Source organism: Python bivittatus, unplaced genomic scaffold (genome assembly GCF_059951505.1).
Source record: "Python bivittatus isolate LINGU-HERP-01145 unplaced genomic scaffold, Pbiv_v1 ctg000700_np1212, whole genome shotgun sequence".
NCBI classification, from domain to species: Eukaryota; Metazoa; Chordata; class Lepidosauria; order Squamata; family Pythonidae; genus Python; species Python bivittatus.
In genome coordinates, this window is record NW_028277098.1 from 72,078,997 (window position 1) to 72,105,237 (window position 26,241).

At 34.8% G+C, this 26,241-nt stretch overlaps 1 protein-coding gene across 2 annotated transcripts in view; it reads left to right on the forward strand.

The window, feature by feature from the left end:
- CEPT1 (choline/ethanolamine phosphotransferase 1) overlaps positions 1-25,546 on the forward strand; it is a 42,126-nt gene extending 16,580 nt beyond the window's left edge. For both annotated transcript variants that reach the window (XM_088154533.1, XM_007428684.4), the window contains 6 exons: positions 3,826-3,967; positions 12,237-12,321; positions 16,440-16,571; positions 20,205-20,363; positions 20,607-20,732; positions 22,512-25,546. In XM_088154533.1, the coding sequence (XP_088010659.1) occupies positions 3,826-3,967; positions 12,237-12,321; positions 16,440-16,571; positions 20,205-20,363; positions 20,607-20,732; positions 22,512-22,631 (764 nt within the window). In that variant the 3' untranslated portion in view covers positions 22,632-25,546. The remainder of the gene's footprint in view (positions 1-3,825; positions 3,968-12,236; positions 12,322-16,439; positions 16,572-20,204; positions 20,364-20,606; positions 20,733-22,511) is intronic.
- The last annotated feature ends 695 nt before the right edge of the window (positions 25,547-26,241 follow it).

Sequence of the window (26,241 nt, forward strand, 5' to 3'; positions counted from 1 at the left end):
ACTTTAAGCCACTTCCAAGATTTTATGAGGAGAAAGTACAGCTGAGCCAAAACTATAATACTTGCAGAGCATGTGATTTCAGTGGCTCCCTTGCTATTTTATCAGTTTTCTATGCAAGTCATGGGCACATATAAAACATGTTCTGATGCCCTGGACATTACAGCCCTGGAGCCTTATGGCATAACCCAGGGAGTTTCTGCTGAACCAAGATTGGAGATAAATCATTTGGGCTTTGGAGGAGGGGGGCTTGTTATAGAGTTTGCTTGTGTGTGTGTGTGTGTGTGCGCGCGCATGCACACACACATATGAATATGTGCATGTGTCCATGCAGACTTTGAAAGAGAGTTGCCTTTGCTCTATCTGTGTCTAGTGCTGATCAGATAAGCTAAAGACTGTTTGCTCCCAGAGCTCAAAAGCATCTCCAAGCTGTGCCCTGTAACTCAGGAACAGAACAGTTCATTGCATTTCCCCAAAAGCAACCTTCATAGTATACATGTATTGTGACTCATGTGCTAGGCCATGAAGAAAGTGCACAAGCACTTAAAGGACACACTTTTTCTTTTCTGTTGGGACCATTTTGTCATTGTTGTTAGATATTCATACTGACATGAAAATTGAAACATGATTCACTGTTCATAAGAAGCCAGGAGTTAAATATGATGGAAAATAAACCCTTACTAAAGATTATTTACCTTCTCTTGCCACATTATTAAGCGTTCCCTAGTAAATAAAGTTATGAAAACCAATTTGGTATAGTGGTTAAAGGCACCAGGAGACTGTGAGTTCTAGTCCTGCTTTAGGCACAAAGCCAACTATGTGACTTTGGGCCAGTCACTCACTCTCAGCCCTAGGATGAAGGCAATGACAAATCATTTCTGAAAATGTTGCCAAGAAAACTGGATTTGTACAGGCAATCACCGGGAGTCAACACTGACTCAAAGTCACACGCATACAAAACCAAATAGAGTAAAACTTTTACAAAAACTGCTTACTGAACTACTGAAATGGCAAAGCATACTCTAAAACCATCCTGTTGGAACATTGCTTTAGTAGTTGAGTTTGTGCCCAACTTAATTGTAAGCTTTGCTGTGCTGTACTATGATAAGTAAAGAAATACGCAAAGGCCTTTATATGTATATCTTACTAAGAATGCTGATGTAACTGTTGCAGCACAAGCTGCTGTTTGGCTATGAATACAGATAGTCCCCTACTTACAAATGGGTTATGTTCCAAGAGGCTGTTCGTAAGTCTGTTTTGTTCATAAGTCCAACAAGCAAAAAAAAAAAAAAAAGGTGGAGGCAGGAAGCAGGGCAGTGGTGTGGGCAGAGGAGCCCTATCTTCTGCTGCCAATGCATCGCCAGATGAGGCAGGAGAGGGGGTGGTAGCAGAGGAGAGGGGAGCGAAGGATGAGCCAGTGGGGTGTGGCACGCTCCATTGCTGGGCAAGGCAGGAGACCTCCGCCCCCTCTCCTCTGTTCTCTGCCACCACCCCCTCTCCCGCCTCACCTGGCAACGGAGCGCACCGCGTAAAACGAACCTTTTCTGGGAACTCCAACTCCAGTGCAAACCTCAAATGCAAACAGAATGCTGGAGAAGGTGGGAAAGGGTTAGTTTGCAGCGCAGTGTAAACTAACCCTTTCCTGCCTTCTCCAGATTTCCAGTTCCAACTTCCAGCCTGACTTCCGGTTCTGACTTCCGGGTCAATCCTGTTCGTATCAGTGAAAGTTCACAACATGAAAGTTTGCAAGTAGGGGATGTCTGTAGATTATAACAAATTATACAGTTGCCATTTTTTGTGTTACTGTATATTTACTCATTTCTCCTGCCTTTCCATGATCTCTTGTCAAACTGAGTTGGCATTTGGTTTTTTTGTTGTTGTTGTTGTGATTTTAGTAGGCATTAACTTTTAATAACACAGCCAGAAAAACTGCTGCAAGGTCATAACAATTATTGTGAATATTTCTTTTTAAAGTACTCCAAGGGGGATGCACAACACTTGAAAACAACTGCATATCAACAGCCTTTTAGAGTGCTTGCCGCCAATGACTAGGTTGTACCTTTCCTAAGTAGATGGTGCATAATAGAAAAATATGGGCAAAAGCATTTCTCTATAGCTTTTTATAGAAAAGGATGTATGGCTGTTTACAGGCACTGTGTGATCTAATCCATGTTTTTTTCTCTGTTTAGAATCTCATATACTTAGCTGAATTATAAAAATGATACAATTGAACTTGCATTATCATAGTCAGATTTCAAGTGGGGAATGCAAATCAAGAAAGTTTTCATACATATTGAGATTCAAAGGAGACAAGATTCAGTTCAAATGAGTTATTTGAAACTAGGGTTAATTTGAACCAATTTGATTTTAAAAGGAACCATGCACTATAATAGAAAGGATCCAAACTCTTGCAGCTACCTTATTTTTTGACTGAATGGAATAAAATAGCAGGAATGGTAGACCATTTAGAAATATTAGCTCTGCAAAGTTCAGGCAGATAGCTTCAAGGATTTCACTACAGTAAAGTTTTGCTATATTGCCCTGTGCCTCTAATGAGCTAAAGGCAGCAACAAATGAGGGCTGAGGGCTGTCCAGCAACAAATCTGTAGAGAAAATATATTGAATTAACGCCGACTGTTTTTTAAAAACCTTTCAAACACTAATTAAAAAATAAACTCTTACCAAAGAACAAAGAGTCCTAAGACTCCCTGATCACTTGTTTTTCTGGAATGGCAGGCTCTGGAGTTGGCATGGCTTATTAACTATTCATGTTACTATCAGAAGGCCCATTCAGTCTCCACCCCTCCCCTGCAGCTTTGCTCATGTGGAAGGAAAGCTGCGCAGTACTTCTATAGACAGAAAGTATAGTAAATCCATAACGCTTTAAATCTCCTAAGCAATTTAAAGGCATCTCATTCACCTCAATCAAACTGCTTTTGAAACTTGATTACTCTTCAGACTGAACCCTTTAAAGCTTTGCTTAGTGCTCAGTCTAGGATAACAATGTCAGATCTTGAAATTAGGTTGCCTGTAAATGGTCAAATAGTGCTTGTGGTGCAATTTTATGCATGTCTGGAAAGAAAACCTGTTAAATTAATTATTATTAGATTTTTATCCCACCTTTTATTTATATTTGTGTGTGTGTGTGTGTGTAAACTCAAAGCAGCAAATATATCCAATACTCCTTATTTTCCTCACAAGAACAACCCTGTCAGGTGAGTTGGGCTGAGAGAGAGTGACTGGCCCAAAGTCACCCAGGCAGCTTTCATGCCTAAGGGAGGCCTAGAACTCACAGTCTCCTGCTTTCTAGACCAACGCCTTAACCACTACACCAAACTGCTCTCCAAAACGTGCTTTAAGATGATAGTCTAAATCAGATTTCAAAATTGATGAAATTTTTAATTTATTTTCAACTTAGGAACAGAGTGAATTCAAATGAAACTGAGAATCTAATATCTTCTCTAATGTAGTTAATTAAGAGTTCTGAAGTTTGTTGCCATGTATATTTTTTGTATTTATTCATGGTGACATTCTGTTAGCACAAAACTTTTACCATTTGTGGAAATCTTATTTTCATTCTTGCACAGTGTAAAATGTAATTGATAGCACTTACAAAAGTTGAAGGCAACTCTGTTGTCTTTTGAAGCAAATGTTTGTTGTGAATCTTATACTTTCCAAAATCCATCAGAAACATAATGAGTGAGAGGACAACTTACTTCTTAGAAGTTATTAAACAGCCATAATGATCCACTAGTGAATATGTGCCTTTTCTACATCTTAGTTTTAGAATCTGTAATCGATACTAATTTTAATTTATTTTATCTTCAGTCTTTGTGGTTTTGGGAACGTGTATTGCTGTGCAACTGGGAACAAATCCTGACTGGATGTTCTTCTGCTGTTTTGCTGGGACATTCATGTTTTACTGTGCACACTGGCAGACGTATGTCTCTGGAACATTGCGCTTTGGAATGTAAGTAAATTAGCTGAGAGAGATATTTTGCTATCATACATTTTATTTTCAAGTCCTTAAGTTAAAAAACATGTATTTCTACAGCTGTAATTTATGCTCTGAAATGTATCTTGAAACAGTATATCCATAGCAAAACCAGAATGTATTAATCTGATCTCTCATTCCATCAGCTGGTAATTTTTCTGTCACAGAAAATGTAAAACAGGTATTTTGTGGTATGGAATGATAAAAATTGATTAAGTTGATGAGGAATTAATTAGTGCCATAGAATTCCATTGACTAGTAAACTGAATATGAAGCATTGACTAGTACTAACAAATATGGTAGAATAATTAGTATGAAAAATAATAATAATATTAATACAGCTGTAACACTGCAATTACAGTAGCCATATGTTTGGGGAAATTATTCAGATATAGAATATTGAAAGAACAGAATTGTATTTTCACCAACAGCAGTTCACATGGGCAATCCAAAGCACTTATTTCTTGTTACAAGAACTTACACATTTTTCTGTTATGTGTTTTCATTTTATTTTGCATTTATGTGCTTTCATATACTGATGCAATCTAAGATAAAAATTAAATAAAAAATTAAATGAGCTACAGTTCAGTGTTGTAAAAATATTTAAAGCAAGATAGATGCATTTTTTCCAGATTATTGTTTCTATTAAAAAATTAAGACAATTCAAAATTCAGATATTTTTAAAACAAGTATTCAGATATGCTGTAAAGTGCTGAAACAACAATCTGTTTGCTCAAGCATGTGTTAAACTTCTGAACTTTTTGACCCAAATTTAAGCCAAGGGATATATTTTAGCATTAATGCTATAAGCAACAGTGGTAGTAAAAATGCCTGATGCCAACTGCTTAATCAAAGATCCTTTCCTTTGGAGCTACATTGGTTAAACAGTTTTGATAAAATATTGAAGGTGAGTTAATAACAGGCCTCACATTTTACATTTTCTAAATCTTTTTAGAAAAACTGAAACATTACAAAATGACAGCCAATTTAAATTTATTTTGAGCAACTATTGAAAATTTAAAAGAAATATTATGAAGTAGGCATATCAACTAGAAAACATAAATGCTACATATTGTTGTATAAAGTTATGAGGTAATATCTACGTAGATATGCATAAGGTTATTACTTTCAGTTCAAGTGTTCTATTATAAAGTTCTAAAATGAAACCTTATGTACAATCTTGTTTAAATCTGTTTAAATTCAATGCTGACTAGATGCAGTAACAACTGATCTTGCATATTAACAATTTTTTTTTAAAAAACCTTTCCTTTCATGGCTGATAAGGTATGGTTCATTTGTCATTTACTATGTAGTTAACAGTATCTGTATTATGAATAATCAATTAGGGTCATGATAGATGTGTGAAAGTCAGATGTGGATTTCTTTTTTCAAAAGCTACAAAGTCACTGCTTGGCTGCATTGGTTCATGCTGCTAATTGTATAACCTTCTCATCCCAAAGGTAGGGCTACTAGTTTAGAAATAGTCTTCATACATTTAGCCATTTTGTCCTTCATATCTTGGTTGTAAGACTAAAAAGCATTGGTACACATATTATGCAGAACCATAAGATACTTTGTTTGGTTTCAGCTTAGTCACTGAATGAATCCAGCCACTGTGGTTTATAAAGGATAGTTTTATATTTTAATATATTGGATGAAGCAATCCAATTTTCAACAACCATGGTTAATCAAACAGTGGCAATGTGTGAACCAGCTTTAAGATCATGGATAACAAATTTCTAAAATATAAGACTCCTTTTATTCAATTTGGAGCATTTTAAGTAGTAAGGTGAAAGAAAGCTGTATTCAAATGTGTGGCCTTTTTTCTGATCCTCTTCACTTTCTGAAGCAATAAACTTTAATTGATTTCATGTGAGGTTTGAGTTCTGGGGGAAAGTAAATCAGTCTGTATATTCACTGTGATCAATACATTTTCTCAGTTTCAAATTCTTTTTTTAAAAAAAGAAACATTAAATATTGGAGCTAGATATTAAGCATAGATGCGGGAACATATCCTAAGGTATAAAATGCTTCTTCGCTGAATTAAGAGACAGCAAGATAATGAAAGTTTCACAACTTCATTGTATAAGTATGTACTAATAAATATAAATTACATGAAATATCTTCATAGATTCTTCTTGTGATTTATTGAAAAAGAAAGTCTAGAACAGAATTTATGTGACTAAAACTTTATATCTTTTCATGAGGGCATGCTTTTATTTTAAACACGTGTTCAGGCTACATAAATATAAAATGTACTATTTTTAAAAAAGTAATAAAATTATAAAACTAAAATGTTGCCATTAAAATATATAACATTCCATTTCAAAGTACTTTATAACCTATCCTGGAGATCCTAAATATTCTGTTCTGAAATAATTTTACATGATTGTAACAGAGATGGTCATAATAGAAAAGTTAAAATGAAAATTATTCTTTTCATTCATTCATAGAGGAACAGCTTCTGATCCTTTCTGATCTCTTGGTGGTTTTGTAACCCAAATTTAGAACTACTGCTATAGATTACCTAAAGGATTTGCATGAGGCTTATGTAATGGCCTTGAAAATGTAAACTGGATTTGTGTGAGATTTGTTTAGCAACTGTTAAAGAAATTATATATTGCCTTCAAATTATTTCTAGTCTCCCTATTTTAAAATACTGATTGCAATTCATGACATTCAGGAATTTTGCCATGGATTTCAGGTGATGGGGATTGCTTCCCTTATAATTGCTGTTTTCCTCTCTTTGTAATTTTAACCTTGTAACTTTTTAAAGATTTCCTATGATTTTTAATCCATTTCTTCAGTTATGAGTAAAAATTTGCAGTCATGGAACTTTCAAACTGAAGATCTCTAAAAGTGTTCTGAAATGTTCTTTTTCCCCACACTTGTAGATTTGATGTAACTGAGTCTGAACTCTGTATTATAATAATTCACCTTCTAACAGGAATTCTCAGATCTGAATTTTGGAATAACACAGTAACTGATAAAAATTGGTTTTGCCCAGGAAGCAATGATGTAAATTCTATGGAAGCAGCCCTTTTTTGTCATGCACACTAAAATTGGGGGGGGGGGGGGGAGGCAGTTGTTTTACTAAGTATACTTTCCAGACATTTGTTTCAATATAAGATGATCTATAATGTCTGAATAGAAAATAAAAATTCAATCAGACTATGAAGTTTCCCTTCTCCCCTCATTCTAAATAAAATAGATTTGTTTTGAAACATGGGTGTTTTCTTCCTTATTGGTTGTTGTAAAACATACAGAACTGATTATCTCTTTAAGAAAAGAATGTCAGACTGTGAGAGCAGCTCTTTGTATATACTCAGGGTTAATTTTGTTGGAGCCTTTCTTCTTTTGCTAGAAACCTTTCCACCAGAAAAAAGAATTATGCGGATAGCTACTTGGAAGTGTACACCCACTCCTCGGTTAGCAACCACCTCAGTTGGCAGCCATTCGCAAATATAAGGATAATAAAAATTCATTTTCTGACCCACATGCACATTTATGACCAAATTTTGTGCCCCTGACAACAATGCACGCCGGAGTGAGTAATGCTGGTGTAGCTATATGAGAGAACTTTATCTAAATGAAGCAGCAACCAGTGATCTTTGCAGCATCTTTCTTTCTGTTTCAGTCACATGGTTTGCTTAGCAACCATTTTGCTTAACGACCTGTTTGTTGGAACAGAACCTGGTCACTACATGAGGAGTGGGTATATTTATATTCATACAAATATTCTCACTCATCTTTTGCAGTTCCTTGCCCTCAAGCTTAGGAAAGATTCTACAGTCTCCTTTCTAAGATTTATAACATAATTTTCTTCTAAGTGAAAATTCTGTCCTCCAACTTTCCTTTATGAAATAACAGGAAAAAAGCATTTAAACTTTTAGTTGTGTTAATTTTTCTGTTGTTTTGTGGTGTCCCATACTAAAACATTTTTAACAGTGCTATTGGGAGCTGCTGATATAAACATAATTTTATACAAGCAAATGTATATGCCTAATGGATTCCTTTTATCCATTTCTATTAATATTGCTTTTGAAAAGGAAAAACTCACACAGAAAGATTTTCCAAAGTAATATGATTGGCAAGTTTATATCTAGAAATGTTAATACTTTTAATAACAGATTAAAGTTTATGAGAAACTTGCAATAGCTGCGGTTCAAATATGATTTCTTGCAGCACAAAATATGAATGAGAATTTGGGTATTTTGGGGAAGAAGTGTTCAGATAAATCTTTCAGACCATTATGCAGACACTTATTGTTCCTACTCTATACTACAGCAGGAAACAGCAATATACATATGGCATAAGAAAATGTGGATCACCAGTGAGAGGAATGTGGGGCATAAACCAAGGTGAAGTATAGCAAAGTACAGCTTGAGGCCCTAGGCCTCAAATCTTTTGTGGCTCCAAAAGTAGCCAGTATTAATGTTAATATGTCAGAAAGGGGAAATTATTAAATGCATAATACTGTATTAATTATATTACCTGAATATTAATTCAGGTATAATTTTTGTCGGGTCTGAATACTGCTGATGTAGAGTAAATTGCCAGAATCAATAAATCAAAAACATAAGGCTATTTTAATTATCAGATGATTGTGATAATAATAATTAGGATATATCAGTTTCAGAGGTTTTACAACTATATTTCATTTTGGTGATAATAGCATCATCACATTGTATTTGGAGGTGGGAAACATGTCAGATGCTGAAAGCAGTTTGCCTAAGGCCATCTAGTCAGTCTATGTCCGAAATGCAATTGGAGCTGTGAGTTTTGTAGTTTGAAAAATTTATAAAACATGATACTATCTAGTGAAATCAATAACATCTTAAATATTTTTCTCAAATTCTGTGGCCCCATTCTGTGGGACAGTTGTCATAATTTTGCTATCAAAATGTCATGTATGAAAGACTTTCCTTTATCTTGCCAGATTTTTAAATAATGGGCAAAATATGGACTGAGTAACCTGGATAAATTAGGTGCCTAGGATGGAATATACAGAATGTGGCATTGTATTAAAACAGCAATGATAGTTTACAGAACATTTAAAATGAACAAGGAAGGAAGACACCCAAATGGAGACAAAAATGAAATCACCAATATGCTATATAAGATTAAGGGGAAATATGTATCTCTCCTCCGCACAACCCTGGCATCCATATTTAATATGGCCCTAAATGAATTTCATATATTGAAACTTATATGCACAGTCATATTTAAAACAAATTCCATTATATCTTTAGTATTTCATTACCCATCATTATTTCTTATATCAGAAAAATGTCACCAAGCAAAGATCTCTGCCTACTGCATGTATATGATGTCTAATTTGTATCTGTGGCCATGTTGGACATGATAATATTCTTTGACTGAACAGTATCTCATCCACCATTCTAAGGTTTTGAAATATTGTGGTTGTTACCCACTTATCAAAAGCAAAAATCCAGTCATATATTTGGTGTATAGATTGATGGGAAATGAAGGGGTCTCTGTGCGTGTGTGTGTGTGTGTGTGTGTGTGTGTGTTTTGGCTAAATCGGTAGGATTTCTGCTGCTACTGCTCAGTGTATTTTTGTAGAATTCAGAAGAGCAGAATTATCTACTAGCTAAAGGTGTTCCCCCCCATGTGTTTTTTAATGGTTGACTTACTTTTATATAGCCACAGCTTGCCATTATGTTAGAGTTAAAAAATAAAACTGAAATCACCCATTGGCTATTTAGACTTTGTCAAGAGATGGTGGGATTCACTTTCTAAACTCCCAGATCTCTGAGTATCAGTGGCAGACTTCACATTTGCCAGGAGGGATTTTTATTAACTATGTGCCACATTTATGGTTAATAAGTTCCAACTTATTAACCAAAAGTTCCAAAACTACCATTGTTGGAGAGGGATTCTTCCGCGCAGAGGAACCTCTTGCTTCAAGAATCTTCTCCAAGAATGAGTGCCACCTAGTAATTTTTGCAGGAATGATGTAATACATTAAATAGGAATATGTAAACATACTAACTCTTTGCTTAATAAAAATGATTTGTTTCAAAAATCAAGAGTTGACAACATATCAGCTTAGTTTGCTCTATTTATAATAATAGTTATTTCACTGCATTTATAAATGTGAGTGCTCAAGTGTGATCCTCAGATGTTGACTATAGAGCTTCTTTTATATGGGATATGAATATATACCTTAATATGTAAAATATCAGTTTTGAAAAAGATTGTGGACGGTGGATGCATAGATTTATTATGCTTTCTTGCACACTTGTCATATTCCTAAAATCTGACCTATTTTTCTCTTGAAATTTCCCTAACATTTCTGTAGCCTTAATTTTTCTTTTTGACTAACGTATGATTTATGCAAGGTAGCTTAATCTACTTCTGTGGTTTTGGCATATGGATTGATGTATATGTATGTCTTTGCTTTTGATGTATAGATCTGTGTATCTGTCTCCATGTTTGAAGTATGACTATATGTGTATATATAAGAATTCTTGCCATGACTGATGTTTCTGTTTGAACTTTCTGAAACAATAATTGGATATTAATGGATAATTCCCAGAGAACTCATATTACCTGTCATATCATATAATAGATATTGCACTACTAGTGGCCAGGTATCAAATACATTTTTCAAAAATTATTAACTGCACATTAAAATATTTCCTTTCCATTGTTTACATATGAAATGATCTAAATTCATGTTAAGTAGAATAATATTTTCCTGTGCAGTTGGATTTTGGGGGCTTGAAAGTATAAGGTATCTTTTTGTTTGTGTATGTAAGATGTGCATTTTATCTGTACCACATATATTATTCTGAACATCACTAGTTTCCCTTCTGAGAAATGAGTGTTTTGTTGGGGGAAAGAAATGTGGTTTGGCATTTGCAAATCGAAGCCTTATCTTTGCCTTAGGCTCAGGAAAAAGTTGGGCATGGAAGGAGGATGGTAGCCAGGAAGAATGACATGTTTGGGATAAAAAATAAGAAAACACAAATTAGCCTTAAGAGTGATGCTTTTGTAGCTCCCCTTGCCCTGGATTTCTATGGATAGGCAAGAGCACAGTGGTACTTATGGCTCTGGGCTGTATACAGCCCCAAAACTTTTGGTATACACCTAAGCTTTCTTCAAAGATTGTCAATAAGTGTAATTTAAGATCATATTATATACCTGTGGCGTATTCAAGTTAACTGTATTTAATTAATATACTTTAAATAAAGTTGAATTTAGTTTTTATCCTACTTTTACCTCCTTCTTTATTCTGATCCTACCTTTGTTTGAAGGGCAATTTCCAGAGGCCAAAGGCCAAGTGTGGTCCTTGGCCAGAAAAAATTGTACATCTTTGAGGAAGAGGCTTACATGGAACACACAAATACACTAGGAATAGACCAAGAGTATGGATTCAAACATAACAAATGTGTTAAAGCTGCATTAAAACAAGTGATGATTCATACACCAACTTAAAACTATGGTTTTAAATGGTGATTACTTATAGGTTCACATAAACAAACCTTGACTTAACATAATCTGTTTATTTAAAGTGCCATGAGTCAGTTCACTGAAATCAGCAGTATAAAAGTTAAATAAAATAAATCTAGTTACAGATCTTTGTGAATTGAACCACAGAATGAAAGGAGAAAGATAGTTGAAGTCCATTATTTTTCTTAAAAGCTTGCTATCTAAATTCTTTTTATTGGTGGGCAAGGTTTACAGTCTGCAACTGCTTGTCATTGTTTGAAAGAAATAAAAACTTCCAATATTCCTAGCTATACTCCTATACTGCCACAGTGTTAGTGGGAAGGAAAATTCTGAAAGTTTCTCTTGCAACCAATCATCCAGTGGAATGAGAAAGTCATGTTTACATTTTAAAATCAGCTTGACTCTCTAGTCAGTGACTGACTGTTGTCGAAATTTAAAGCATTGCTCATTCTCTACATATTTACCAACTATCCTCTATGGCAATTTAGAGTTGTGGTCTTGAGTGCTCTGAATAAAAAAGGAGAATATACTGTAAATCAACTATATAAAAATAAATAATAGCTCTATACTGTGAAGCTAATGAGCTACATTACAGTTATATTTTTTAAAAAATGTTTCGCTTTAATTTTCATTTTTTTCCTTGTTCCATTTATTCATTGTTCTTTTTTTTACCTTGTGCATGATAAATAAGAGCTGCTGTGCCTGCAAAATTATTTAAAATTGCTTTGAGTAATTCTGCTTTTTTGGCTTTTTTGTACCTAATCAGAATTGATGTCACTGAGGTTCAAGTCTTCATAATAATCATGCATTTACTGGCAGCGATTGGAGGACCTACATTTTGGCAAACTATGGTAATTTTGTCCATCTCTATATCATATATATAGACATATATATATATATATATGTATAATTTCTTTTAGTCTACTATTCTAAAGAGATTAATTCCCTTATATATTTAGATTATTCTTATTTCTGTTGGAAAGATCTTAACATTTCCAATGGAATAAATGTTTGTTGTCTTAAATTATATTTTGACACCATTCTCCAAATATTTCAACCATACTTAGCATAAAGTGCTGTCATTCAGCCAAAATCTCTTCCATAAGAAATAATTTTGACTGTCATCTGAACAAGTTACTAATATATTTGATGGTTCAGTAGCACAAATTAGTAGACTGCAGATGCTTGGATTGAAAAGCAGTACACTGGTAGAGCTATGCATCATTTGGAGGGATGCTTTGCATAATGCTAAGAGTATGCAAGCAATAGAAAATACGTGTTCTTTCTAACCCAGAACAAGCCATCATATTCTGGAAGTTCTGGTGAACCACTTCAGTCAGCCATGGTTCAGCAGAAGCAAAACTAGAACACTTTGGTTGTTCCAGGTATTAGGTGAATCAAAATCTAGAGAGATCCCTGAGTATTTAATAGGTGATTATGCCAAGGACTGGCCCCTTTTCATTCCATCTCTTTTCAGTGTCTTCAGTGAGACATATCCTACCAGCCTGCTCACCCCCAATCTTTACCACCTGTCCTCCCACTCCTCAGGCACCACCAATGTTCTTGGCTTTTTCTTAACTCCACTCCCAAATACTTGTGCCCCAATCAATCACATTTTGGTTTGTAACTAGAGTAAAAAAGACCCATTTTGTTCCATATAAAGATACTTGAAACATGTACATATGGTTCAAGCATGGAGCTCCTGAAACCAGCTGTTATGTTCATAGAAGAGTTTATACATGGAAAGTTATGTACATCCCTACATAGTGTCTTTCCAAACTTGCTGCTCTCAGTATTGAGGCAATGTTTGAGGCTCTTCCCCAGTCCTTGGAGGGAAAGAGCCTCAAAGTGGCCATGCCAAGCCTTTGAGAGTCATGGCTATATCAACACTGAGCAATGGATTTAGAACCTCCAATTGGCAATCGTAGATCTACTACTGTAAGTCTTGTACTATAAATGAAGTTCAAATTGTGGTGCCTAAATTTCATGACATCTTGTAAAGAAATAATTAGCAAGATAATTTTGCTGCCATAGATGCTTGAGCATGTTGTTTGTCTATAACAATTGTTTGTGTCATAAGTTTGTAAGTTATTTAAATATTTAAAAATAATAAATAATTGGAGGATCTTACAAAATATATTTTACAGTAAAAGCAAACAAAACTAACAAATTATTTTAAAATTTGAATAAGTGTTCATTTAAAACAATATCTTTTCATTTGGTAGGCTTAGATACTTTCAGTTGTTTTTTACATTGGGAAAAAAGGCTCATTTTGTGAAGAGAAATACATACATACATACATACATACATACATACATACATACATCAGTATATATATATATATACTCAAATATTCTACTTTTCTTTCTGTATCACTTTATATTTACATGATAGTTTCACGAAGCTTGTTCTAATGGTACTGTTGCAGTATTCTGTCCACAAAGTGAAAGAGAAGCAAATGCAGTGGGGCAGAAAGAATGAGGATAGCATTTACTGTATTTCTATGCCAGTGTATTCCTAGAATATTCTGAAAGTGGTTTACAATATATTGCTGTGGCCTCCCTTCTGTTTTGTTAATCTTAACATACAGTCGTGTGAAAAAGAAAGTACACGCTCTTTGATTTCTATGGTTTTACGTATCAGGACATAATAAAAATCATCTGGTCAAGCACGGTGGTGGAGGGGTGATGATTTGGCTTGTTTGCAGCCACAGGACCTGGGCACCTTGCAGTCATTGAGTCGACCATGAACTCCTTTGTATACCAAAGTATTCTAGAGTCAAATGTGAGGCCATCTGCCTGACAGCTAAAGCTTGGCCGACATTGGGTCATGCAACAGGACAATGATCCCAAGCACACCAGCAAATCTACAACAGAATGGCTGAAAAAGAAAAGAATCAAGGTGTTGCAATGGCCCAGTCAAAGTCCAGACCTCAACCCGATTGAAATGCTGTGGTGGGACCTCAAGAGAGCTGTACATAAACAAATGCCCGCACACCTCAATGAACTGAAGCAATGTTGTAAAGAAGAGTGGGCCAAAATTCCTCCACAACAATGTGAGAGACTGATAAAGTCATACAGAAAACAATTACTTCAAGTTATTGCTGCTAAAGGTGGTTCTACAAGCTTTTGAATCATAAGGTGTACTTAGTTTTTCACACATGGCTTCTCCATTTTAGCTTTCTTTTTATAAAATAAATGATGACATGGTGTAATATGTCATGTGTTGTTGTTCATCTGAGGTTGTATTTACCTACTTTTGAGAACTGCTAAGGACCAGATGATTTTTATTATATCCTGATACGTAAAACCATAGAACTCAAAGTGGGTGTACTTTCTTTTTCACATCACTGTATGTGTGATTCTGTACAAGTAATGAAAAGTCTGTACTCTCTAAAAACCAAATGAATAAATGCATGAATGCTTATAGCATGATGGGGAAGAAGTAATTATATTGCTTACCACTGTTTTTAAGGAAAATGAATGCTGGAACTGCTCATATGTTATGTATGCTCCCATCATATAATTTAAAAATAGCTATCTGTTTCATGAGAAAATTTATTAAATGGATGGAACAAATATTTATTATACCATAATTAGAAAGTTGGGTAATAGGCTAGCAGTACAATACTATACACAGTTACAAACAAACAGGCTGGTTTTAGACCGTGCTTACTGTAAATTAAGGACAGGGCTGGCATCTCTATGTTAATATTTAGATTTTTTAAAAAATACATAAAGAGCTTGTGTGAAATATATAATATTGACATTTTATGCAGTTTGAAAAAAGTATCTAGAACCCCAAGAATCCTATTTTCCTTTGATGGGGGAGGGAGACACAAAAGGATGCAGCTGATTTAAGCATAATGATTACAATTGCTCTATTTTTTGGAAATTAAGGCTATAATCCTATACACACTTACTATATACAAACCCTAATGAACTCCATGGTATTTACTTCTCAGTAGGCGTGTATAGAATGACAATGTAAGGAAAAAAGTAGTCAAATATTCATCACTAGTTTTCAGTTCACACTTAAGACTAATGTTCAGAATAATACTGTAGAATAAGTACAGCAACTCATTTGTCTGTAGTTTAGTTATTTGAAAATTATGTTTACAACTGAGAAATGGAAACATTTCTTCACATGACATTATTTAGTGTATAGAGATTGTGCAGAAGGGCATTCAATTATCTTCAGATTGATCTGAAATTCCACAGAGCCACTGCCAGTGTTGCTTTAATGTGGTATAAGGCAGTGTTTGATATTATTGTGAAATTAACAGTATTGGATAATGTAAAGGACTGTAGGTGAAGCAATGATTATTCATGAATCATCATTGTTCACAAGTAGTAGCTTTGATTATCAGATGCTATACTGGGAACAATGAGTATTAGCACTCCACCCTTTTGCTAATACTGTAAACTTCTCAATACCATCTGTTTGGTTCTGTCCAGAGTACTGCAAAATGATCCATTGTTGCATTCCCATGCAGTCACACATTCTTATTTTTTTCTTTATTTCTATGTTTGTGGCATAGAATTTTGGAGTATATCCAAAGGTCTTTTCTTTATTCTTCTGCAATTTTCAACCAGCTTTCCTCCTTAAACATATGCAAGCAATTATTTTCATTATGCCACTTCTTACCTCAAAGACACTATCTATTATAAGTTAATTGAATCTTGGTTTCTGATTTATGCCAAAAAGGAATCCAAATGTTTGGCCCTTCTATTCAGTTATTATTTGCTTTTTCTCAGGAAATAAATTGTCACATATAGATCATTTCAGTCATCATGGACACATAATTTTCTGAAAGGTAATGCGTACAGAGATTTTCTTTATCCCTTTCTTCCAGAAAGTTCCTAGATACAGATTTAGAAAAGTGGAATGTTTTGAGTTCTTTTGAAAACTAAAATAAAATTAACTTGAAATATTTAAAATGTTTTAATATTTTCCCTTTCTTGTTAAGATTCCAGTGTTAAACATTCAAATGAAAATACTTCCAGCTGTTTGTACAGTAGCAGGAACCATATTCTCTTGTACAAACTACTTTGGTGTGATCTTCACAGGTGGTGTTGGCAAAAATGGATCAACCATAGCAGTAAGTGTTTTTCTGTTTTGTTTTGTATTTTTAATATACAGCGTTCTCCTATTTTCTCTTCTGTGTAATCCTCCCTCCCTCCCTCCCTCCCTTCTTTCCAAAGGCTCATAGCGGCTATCAGAAAACCGTCAGTAAAAAGAAACTCCTCCTTGGCTAGATGGAAAAGCCAGGACTTCAGACCCAGGAGGGAAGAGGTAGACTGGATCTCTGTGGTCAGAGAGTTTCAAAGCACGGGGGCAGTAATAAAAAATAACCATTTCCTAGTTCTCATCAGATGGCATTCTCAGACAGATGAGCCTGAAGGAAAATTATTCAATCTTATTCTATATGATTTAAAATATTGCCTTATTTTAGAATGTTTGAAGGCTAATTAGTAAGATCTTCCACTAGGTTACTAGTGAAGAGAAAGAATATGCAGTATCCAAAGAAAAGTTCCAGTACAATATAGTGACTAAGGAAAGATTTTTAAATATTTATTTATTTATTTATTTATTTATTATTAAATTTGTATGCCACCCATCTCCCCCCAAAGGGTGACTCTGGGTGGTTTTTTTTACATCTGGTTTTGAAGATGCATCATTTTCTGGTATAAATTTCAGACTCTTCTTATACTAGATTGAATTCATACATCTCCATAAAGTAAAATACACTCTAGTCAGAGTAAAGAAAACTGCAGTTTTTGTTTTTCCACACTTTTTAGGATATTAGAGCTCCATTGGCAATCTTCCAAAAATAAACTAAGGTCAGTTTTCTTCGGGGCAGATTTTGTATTAAGTTGGATGAGTGTTTAATATATACAGTGGTGTTTAAAAGCCTGTGAGCCCTTTTGAATGTTCAGTATTTCTGCATAAATATGACCTAAAACATGATCTGTTCTCCACACAAGTCCTAAACCTAGATAGCCCAATTAAACAAATGAGTCAAAAACATTATACCTGTTCATTTATTTAGTGAGAAAAATGATTGAAAGCTACATATTTGTGTGTGGCAAAATTATGTGAACTCTAGGATTATCAGTTCATTTGAAGGGGAAATTAAAGTCAGGTGTTTCAATCAGATAATCAGATGTGAGTGTGCGAAGTCCTGTCTTATTTAAAGAACAGAATTCTGGGCATTCAGTTCTTCACAACAATATGGGAGTGTGTCGTGGCTTGAACAAAGGAGATTTCTGAGGACCTCTGAAAAACAATTGTTGATGCTCACCAGGCTGGAAAAGGTGACAAAATTATTTCCAAAGAGGTTGGATTCCACCAGTCCACTGTCAGGCAGATTGAGTAGAAATGGAGGCAATTCAACACCATTGTTACCCTCCCCAGGAGTGGTCTACTGACCAAGATCACACCACGAGCAAGACATATAATACTCCAGGAGATCTCAAAGAACCCCAGGGTAACATCTAGAGGACTAAAGGCCTCTCTTGCATTGACAAATAGCAGTGTTCATGAGACCACCATTAGGAGAACACTAAACAATGGTGTGCATGGCAGGGTTGCAAGGAGAAAGCAACTACTCTCGAAAAAGAACATTGCTGCCCATCTGCAATTTATGAAAGGCCACATGGGTAAGCCAGAAGACTATTGGAAGAATGTTTTGTGGACTGATGAGACCAAAATAGAACTCTTTGGCTTGAATGAAAAGTGTTATGTTTGGCAAAAGGCAAAGCCTGCATTCCAGCATAAGAACCTTATCCCATCTGTGAAAGATGGTGGTGGCAGTATCATGGTTTGGGCCTGCTTTGCTGCCTCTGGACCAGGATGGCTTGCCATCATTTATGGATCTATCAATTCTGAATTGTACCAGCAAATTCTACAGGAAAATGTAAATGGTATCTGTCCATGAACTGAAGCCCAAGAGAAAGTGGGTCATGCAGCAAGACGACAACCCAAAATACACAAGTCGTACAACCAAAGAATGGTTAAAGCAGAAGAAAGTTAATGTTTTGGAAGGGCCAAGTCAAAGTCCTGACCTTACTCTTACAGAAATGTTGTAGAAGGACCTGAAGCAGGCAGTTCATGCGAGGAAGCCCACCAACACCCCTGAGCTGAAGCTGTTCTGTGAGAAGGAATGGACTAAAATTCCTCCGAGTTGATGTGCAGGACTGATCAGTAGTTATTGGAAACATTTAGTTGTAGTTATTGCTACCCAAGGACACACCAGTTACTGAAAGTTCACATATTTTTGCCATGCACAAATATGTAGCTTTCAATCATTTTCCTCAATAAATAAATGAACAAGTGTAATGTTTTTGACTCATTTGTTTAATTGGGTTCTCTTTATCTAATTTTAGGACTTGTGTGGAGAACAGATCACATTTTAGGTCATATTTATGCAGAAACATTTATTTATTTATTAAATTTATATGAAAATACTTCCAGCTGTTTGTACATTGAAAATTCAAAAGGCTTCACAAACTTTTAAACACCACTGTATGTTAGCAATCACATGAAACATATAGGTTTCCCACCCTTCTATATATTAAACATATGCGGGTGGTAATCTACACATTTTATGAGTGCCTTCCACCATCTACTTTTCAGTCTCCAGGATATCCCCAGATGGCACTGTTGACATTCAGCAACAAAATCTCCAGTTTCAATGCATAGGGGTTTTTCCTCCTCAAACTTATGAGCAACTTAAAGCATCCATTTTTTCTGCTTTAACTTTCCACTCCACTCCACACTCACACAGACTGAACATAATTGTCCAATTTGGCTTGTAGCCCTTGAAGGTCCAAAGATGTAAATTAAAAATTGTATTCCTATTATGGATTTTTTTCTTATTTATCTTTCTCTTCAAAATTAAATTCAATTTTATTAACTCTTAGAGATTTGCAAAGGATCTGTTTATCTTGTTGTCACTAACAACCTTTTTTTCTGATTTACAAATTTTCTTTTTCTCCTTTATTTCTTTATGTTTCTGAGATAATGTGAGATAATGTAAGTGGAATATGGAGAAAATAGAGGATGATGCAATCACTTTTTATTATTTAAGTATGTAACTTAAAATGGGTTATGAACAAGTTCACTTCATATTGGAACATATTCACCAATACTTGCCTTCCCTGGCTCTAATTATATTCATAATTCTGCCTCTCTGGGCAGATGGAGGTTTCCCTAGGCTAAAACTCTGAGCCTCCCTCAGACATGTCCTTCCGTTCACACCTCCCAAATTGCATTCTCCTCAGGACGGTCCTTCCTCTGGAGTAAAGGAGGTGCCTTGCACTGCCATGCTTGGATTGGTAGCTCCCCACCCAGCCATCATAACACCTTAGCTGCACATTGTTCAACAATCACTTTGGGGTTGGTTATTTATTTTTTCTTTTAATTCTATTTTTCTTTTGTGTTATTCTGCTCAGAGTCTTTTTGGAATTGAGCAACATATAAATTGCATAATTAAATAAATTAGATAAATATATGCTTATTTATCCCTTTCATCTTAACCAAATAGGTAATATATTTCTCAATAGTTCCCCATTGACTTTGAAAGAGTTCAAGGAGGTTTACTTATAATTAATTAATTAATTATATTCATTCATTCATTCATTCAACCAAAGTGTGCTCTGGACTGTTGACAACTGTGTTCCTGTAATATGCTCAGCACGGTAAATTAATATTAAATCCCTTTCCCACATAGGGAACAAGTGTCCTTTCGCCATTTCTTCATATTGGAGCTGTCATTACATTAGCTGCCATGATCTACAAGAAATCTGCTGTAGAACTTTTTGAAAAACATCCTTGCCTCTATATACTGACTTTTGGGTTTGTTTCTGCTAAGATAACTAACAAACTGGTGGTAAGTATTTCCTTGTGCTTTTAACTAATTTTCTATGAAATACTTCACTATTAGAGGTTTAATTTTTTTTCTTCCAATGCAGATACCAGAATTATTAGTGCATATGGTGACACTTCAATAAGGATTGTCCTATGAGTGGCCATAATCCAATCCTTGAAGAGAAATGTTTATCAAAATGTAGTTGCTTACTCCATAAAAATTACTATTTATTATAAATAACAAATGCTTGCTTTTTCTCTGTAGGTTGCACATATGACCAAAAGTGAGATGCATCTGCATGACACAGCATTCATAGGTCCAGCACTTTTGTTCTTGGACCAATATTTTAATAGCTTTATTGATGAATACATTGTACTTTGGATTGCCTTGGTAAGTGCTTCCTTATTTCTTTGTGCATTTTTAAGGTACATGTATACATCCTTAGTTTTCTAATGGCAAGGCTGGCTTCATAATTATTGTCATATTATTTATTAAATTTGTATGCTGCCTGATTCTCAACAACTTTGGGCAGCTTACAACAATCAAAAAAGAAATTATAATAAAATCAATGAAACATAAAAAATAAAGATAAAAGATGACGTACGATAAAGTGAGGGGTCTCACTCTCCTTTGCCGATGGCTTGGGTGAAGAATCAGGTCTTCGCAATTCTTCTAAACAACAGCAGAATGGGGGCCATCTGAATCTCAGGGGGAACCTTATCCCAGAGGGCAGACACTGCTATAGAGCACTTGTGGGGTCCTGAGAGATTACATTGTTTAATCAAAAGAACGCAGAGTGCGTCAACCCTGCAGGATCAAATCAGCCAGGCAGACATTATGGGAGATAGGTGGGCCCTCAAATAACCAGGCTGTATGCCATCTAGGGCTGTATAGGCAACAACCAGCACCTTGAATTGCACCCAGATGCAAACCAGCATAGTTTTCCATATCGCTGAGGCATGCTCATGCACATATACACCCCCCCACAGGAGATAATAACAAGTGGCTTGATGTTTTAAATTGCATTAATACAGTCATGTCATCTGGGAATGTATTTTGAGAAAGCAGAATTTTTACAATAGAAACACAAAATAATTTATATTTTGCTCAACCTTACAGTCTGAGAAATTGATACTGTGAAATCACAGCAAGGTATCCTAGACCAGATATCAATCTTTTCCTTTACTTATGTGCATTGAAACTATAACCCATATTTTTCAACTTTTTAAAATAAGCCAATGTTTCTAAAGAGAGATATTTTGCAGCTCCCTTCATATCCTTAAGAATATGATTGGCATTTAAGAAAATATAATTCATTTTAGCCATGTCATTGTTTTTTAAAATGTACTCTTTCTTTGCAGGTTTTTGTTTTTTTTAATGAAATTAAGATAATGTGGATATTAAAGTGTTCATAATTACTATACTGGGATATTTTGTACACTGATACTATTGGGGTTTTTATATCGCACATTTTATTTACTGCATGGTTAACCTGTCTTTTCTCCAAAGTGCTCAGGGCAACAGTTTCCATCTTTTGTCCATATTGTAACCAAAACATGAAAGATAGATTAGTCAGAATGATCAGGGATTTCAGCGTAGGCTCATAGTTTTGTTTCATGAAACTACACCAGCTTTCATATACCTGTGCCCAAGTTTGAGAAAAGGCTGATGCCTTTGTACTGGTGATGGAGGTCCTCTAGCCAGCGTATGAATGCCATGCCTCCAACAGAGGAAAACATAGAACCCAAGTTCTCCACAGTTGCACAGGAGCAAGAATGTTGAGGACTTTCTTCTTTTAGGAAAGTGCAGGGCAGGTGAGATTAGGCAGAGATATTGTGCAAGCATTCCAGTTGCAAAAGGGCTACCCAAACTGGTTCATTCATACCAAGTTGGGGCTTATTTTGTTTTGCATGAAATGACATCATGGAGCAGGTCCTTTGAGGAACATGCCTGCCCTGTCCTCTAGGTTAGGTAGCTGGAGAACTAGGTCTTTCCCAGCTCCCACTTCTGTTTTAATGCAGAAAAATATTATTCTGGTCTGGACACGATAAAGAAAATCTTATTGAAAGATTATCCTAATGCTTAAAATGATGGGTTCAAAACCTGAAGAATAAATTGTGTCAAAGTTTTTATGCCCAAATATCATACATAGTTATATTATCCTTTCAGATTTTTTCTCTTTTTGATTTACTCCGATACTGTGTCAGTGTCTGCAATCAAATTGCTTCCCATCTTCACATCAGTGTCTTCAAGATCAAGACCTACTCTACATATTCAAATCATCACTAGGTGGTTGTTGCAATAACTAGTAGCTGTTTTCTACAGGAGAGGATGCAATTATATTGAGGAGTCTACGGAAACTGGAGCAGATAGGAACAAATCTAATTTATAATAATGTTGTATAACTAATTTTGTTATGGATGACACTCCCTAGTTAGACAGTCCTCCAATGAAAGGGGAATTCCAAGTATTCTCCAAACATCTGTATTACCAGGTCCACTGGTTGTGTGCCTAGAGAAGCATGCAGAGAATAAAGCTTTGTCTTTGTAATTACCTTGACCCCAAAATAGGCTCTCAGATAAATGGATTCCCAACAACAGGAATTTCTAATACAGTGTAATTACAAGCTATAAGATTATTTGCTTTTTAATTTAATAATCCTTTAAAGTACTCATTTAATACCATCCCAGAAGTAATTATTAAAGGCTTGCCTTGAGAGACACCGGTATCCCACTAGTTTTGATGGCTGGAATCTCTTGGACTTGAGCCTAGATGATTACATTCATCACCAGTTGCTGATAACTGCGGTTAGTTTTTAAGAAAACTGATACTTCATGTTATTCCCATTGTCTCTGGAAGCTGGCATCTTGAAATGCTATCTTTGGAAGCAATCCACAGTGGCTGGCCATCTCTGTCATTGCAAGTTGTACAGCCACTGTGCTTGATAAATTACATCTTTTGTCTTTAAAAAATTCTAACCCTAGTCCCCTAAGCTATGGGGTGATTGTCAGCATGCAGTATAGTGTGGTATCTGTCAATTTATTTTTTAAAATAAACACTTTAAAATAATTTTTCAGTTTTTTTCAGTGGAAAGTCTATACAAAATTTGCAGTTACTTTTTGTATAAAATTTATGCAAAAATATTTCTGTTTAATAAATGAAAATTCTCATAACTATAATAATCCTTGTGTTCTTGCATTTTGATCCAATGTGCAAAATATTAATTTGAACTGCTAAAGTATATTTGTGCAGTTGAACTATATTAGCTTATCTTGCTCTTTTTAAGTGTAGTACAATCTAGCCACTATCTAGACTAGCTTCTAAGAGTAGACTTACTATGAAGCAGTTGAAACAATGGTAACTTACTGGTTAGGTAATAGGTACAACTGATTTAACTAATAAAGCAACACTTGCCACAACTTTAGCAAGATAGATTGATCAGTCAATCGATCGATCAATCAGAAGAATCACAGTGTTAGTATGTTTATCTTCTAAAGAAGAGGCTAAGGGCTTGCATGATTATGGGAGAACTAGAAAAAGGGAGAGACTTTTTGGAGAGACTATCTTGACAACTGAGGGAGAAAGAAGACATTAGGGAAAAAAGTTGTATTGAGTAGAATATTTTCAAAGGTACAGCTGCTAATTATGTAAAGAGATTGGCATCAATGTAAAGGATCTAGTAAATTATCACCTTATAGGCTGAAACAATTGCAACAATGTAATATCCATAAGGATGGCCAGAGTAAAATATATAGTGCTTCTGACTCAACAAACCAACTTGTTTTTACTTTCTATTGTGTAATACTGAGTCAAATGTAACCAAGGAAAAAATTAGTAAAAATTATCTGAGAAATAATAGATACCAGACATACCAAGTTTCTTGCTCCAATATTACTGGAAGTTTATAATGATAACTTTTTGCATAACATTTCTCCAGCCATCCTCAATGAGGTTTATATAGCAGATTTTGAAAGCTCTTAAACATCCTGCTGTCTTGGACAAGTTATTGTCCAGCAAGTGTTGATGCACAAATATTGACAGTGACTCTAGCATGTAGATTATAGACACTATTTCTCAGATTATCCAGCCTGTATAGTCTGGTTTAATAAAAGGTCACCAAGCATTTGACAATAATATATTACTGACATTCTGGATATGTATTGAGAAAAAAAAGAAATAAATTGAAATCAGTGGTGGTTCTTACTCTCAATAGTATAACTCTACATACACTTCTGTGGCACTCTAATTGTTTTTTGTTTTCCATTATAATTTTCATTCTGTTCCAAGCAGCTTCCACATGCTTTTGCCCTTATTTCTATTTTCCATTCATTCTGTTGGAAGATCAATCTATATTATAATTCTGTTTTCTTGCCAGTTTCTCACTTTCTCTTCCCGCAGTTCTACTTTCATTCTCTTTCCTTCTTCCATGTGTATTTTTCCCCAAGATCTATTCTTGACACTACCAAAAAGTAGTATGTCCCACATTCAGACTTTCTCATCACCCATGTATCCTTTGCTAATTCAACATTTCATCATAAACAGTCAATTAATGCTTTTAGATGCTTATTCATTCTTTGCAATTTGTACATATTACTTATTTAAACCATATATTTGAAACAAACAGACCTCTTTTCAAACAGATACTCACCAGCTACATTCTCATTTATGTGGGTTTCTTAATGTCCAATAATCTTTAATGTATTATCTCTTTCCATCCATTCATGTGACCTAGCTGAATAATTTTTCACCAAAATCTAATTTATTCATAAGATCATCTGTCAAGATGTCTCATGGATGCACTTTACCCCCTTCTGTTTTTAAAGTTGATATTGGATCATTGGCCTACTTAATTAGACAAAATGGGAACATTTCAAGATAACAGCTAGGAATGAACACAAACTGTTGTTATATCCTGATCATATATGGATACATTTATATCCATTTTAGGGTAAGCAGCGCTATGTAGAGTGCAGAAAAGGAGTAAGAAGTAGTCAAATGTAAAGGCAGGAGATAAGGAAACATAGCTAAATAAAGTGAGTGGGATTCTTGACAATTTATTTAGGTTCATTTTTAACTGAAATTAAAACATGGATATATCTGCACCCACAAATGAATATTTCCTTGGAATAACTATTCCCAGATATTTTTAAAAATTCAAGGGGCAGTTGAAAACCCCAATTAAGTTTTTAAAACATTGAATTATTGCAAGAGAAATTTGAATTGTCTAAAATTGTAAAACAGCAGTACAGTAAAACTTTTAACAGATCACCATTTACTGCATTTCAGCTGATTAAGTAGTCTGGATGAATCACATAAGCTAATGTTGTTTCCATCAACTGTATCTTTTGTATAATGATGTATTTATGCCAATGGTGTAATTAAGTCATTAGTCAAATTAAATAAAATGACGTAAATTGATGCAAATTACAAATTGTGATTTAACAGGCATTTAGGAATAATAGATATTCCCACCTCCTGAATAGTCCATTGAATTGAGGTTTTATTGTATAGTCAGTTAAAACATCTTTCAATCTTGACAGTGTGATATGAAAGATTAGCAACATCTAAATTCTCAAATTACTGTCAGTATTGTCAAATAATTCTAAATCTGCAATTTTTTTTAAGTAACAGATAAAAAATTACAGTAAAGGTGGATAGTAGATATTAAAAAAAACCTGTAATGAAGAACTGGAATATCACATATTAACAAAGTAATAGCTAAGGGTCAAAGAATGTAAGTATATTTCTCATCTTAGGATCAGATTAATTTTACAAAACATTATTTTCACGTTTAGTGGACAACTAAGAGAATGGTTTTTAAAAATTGGCCTGAGGGGAGGCTTATTTATATAAGGGGCATGTCCACTATTGCCTTGTTTTGGTTTAATAAGTGTATTAA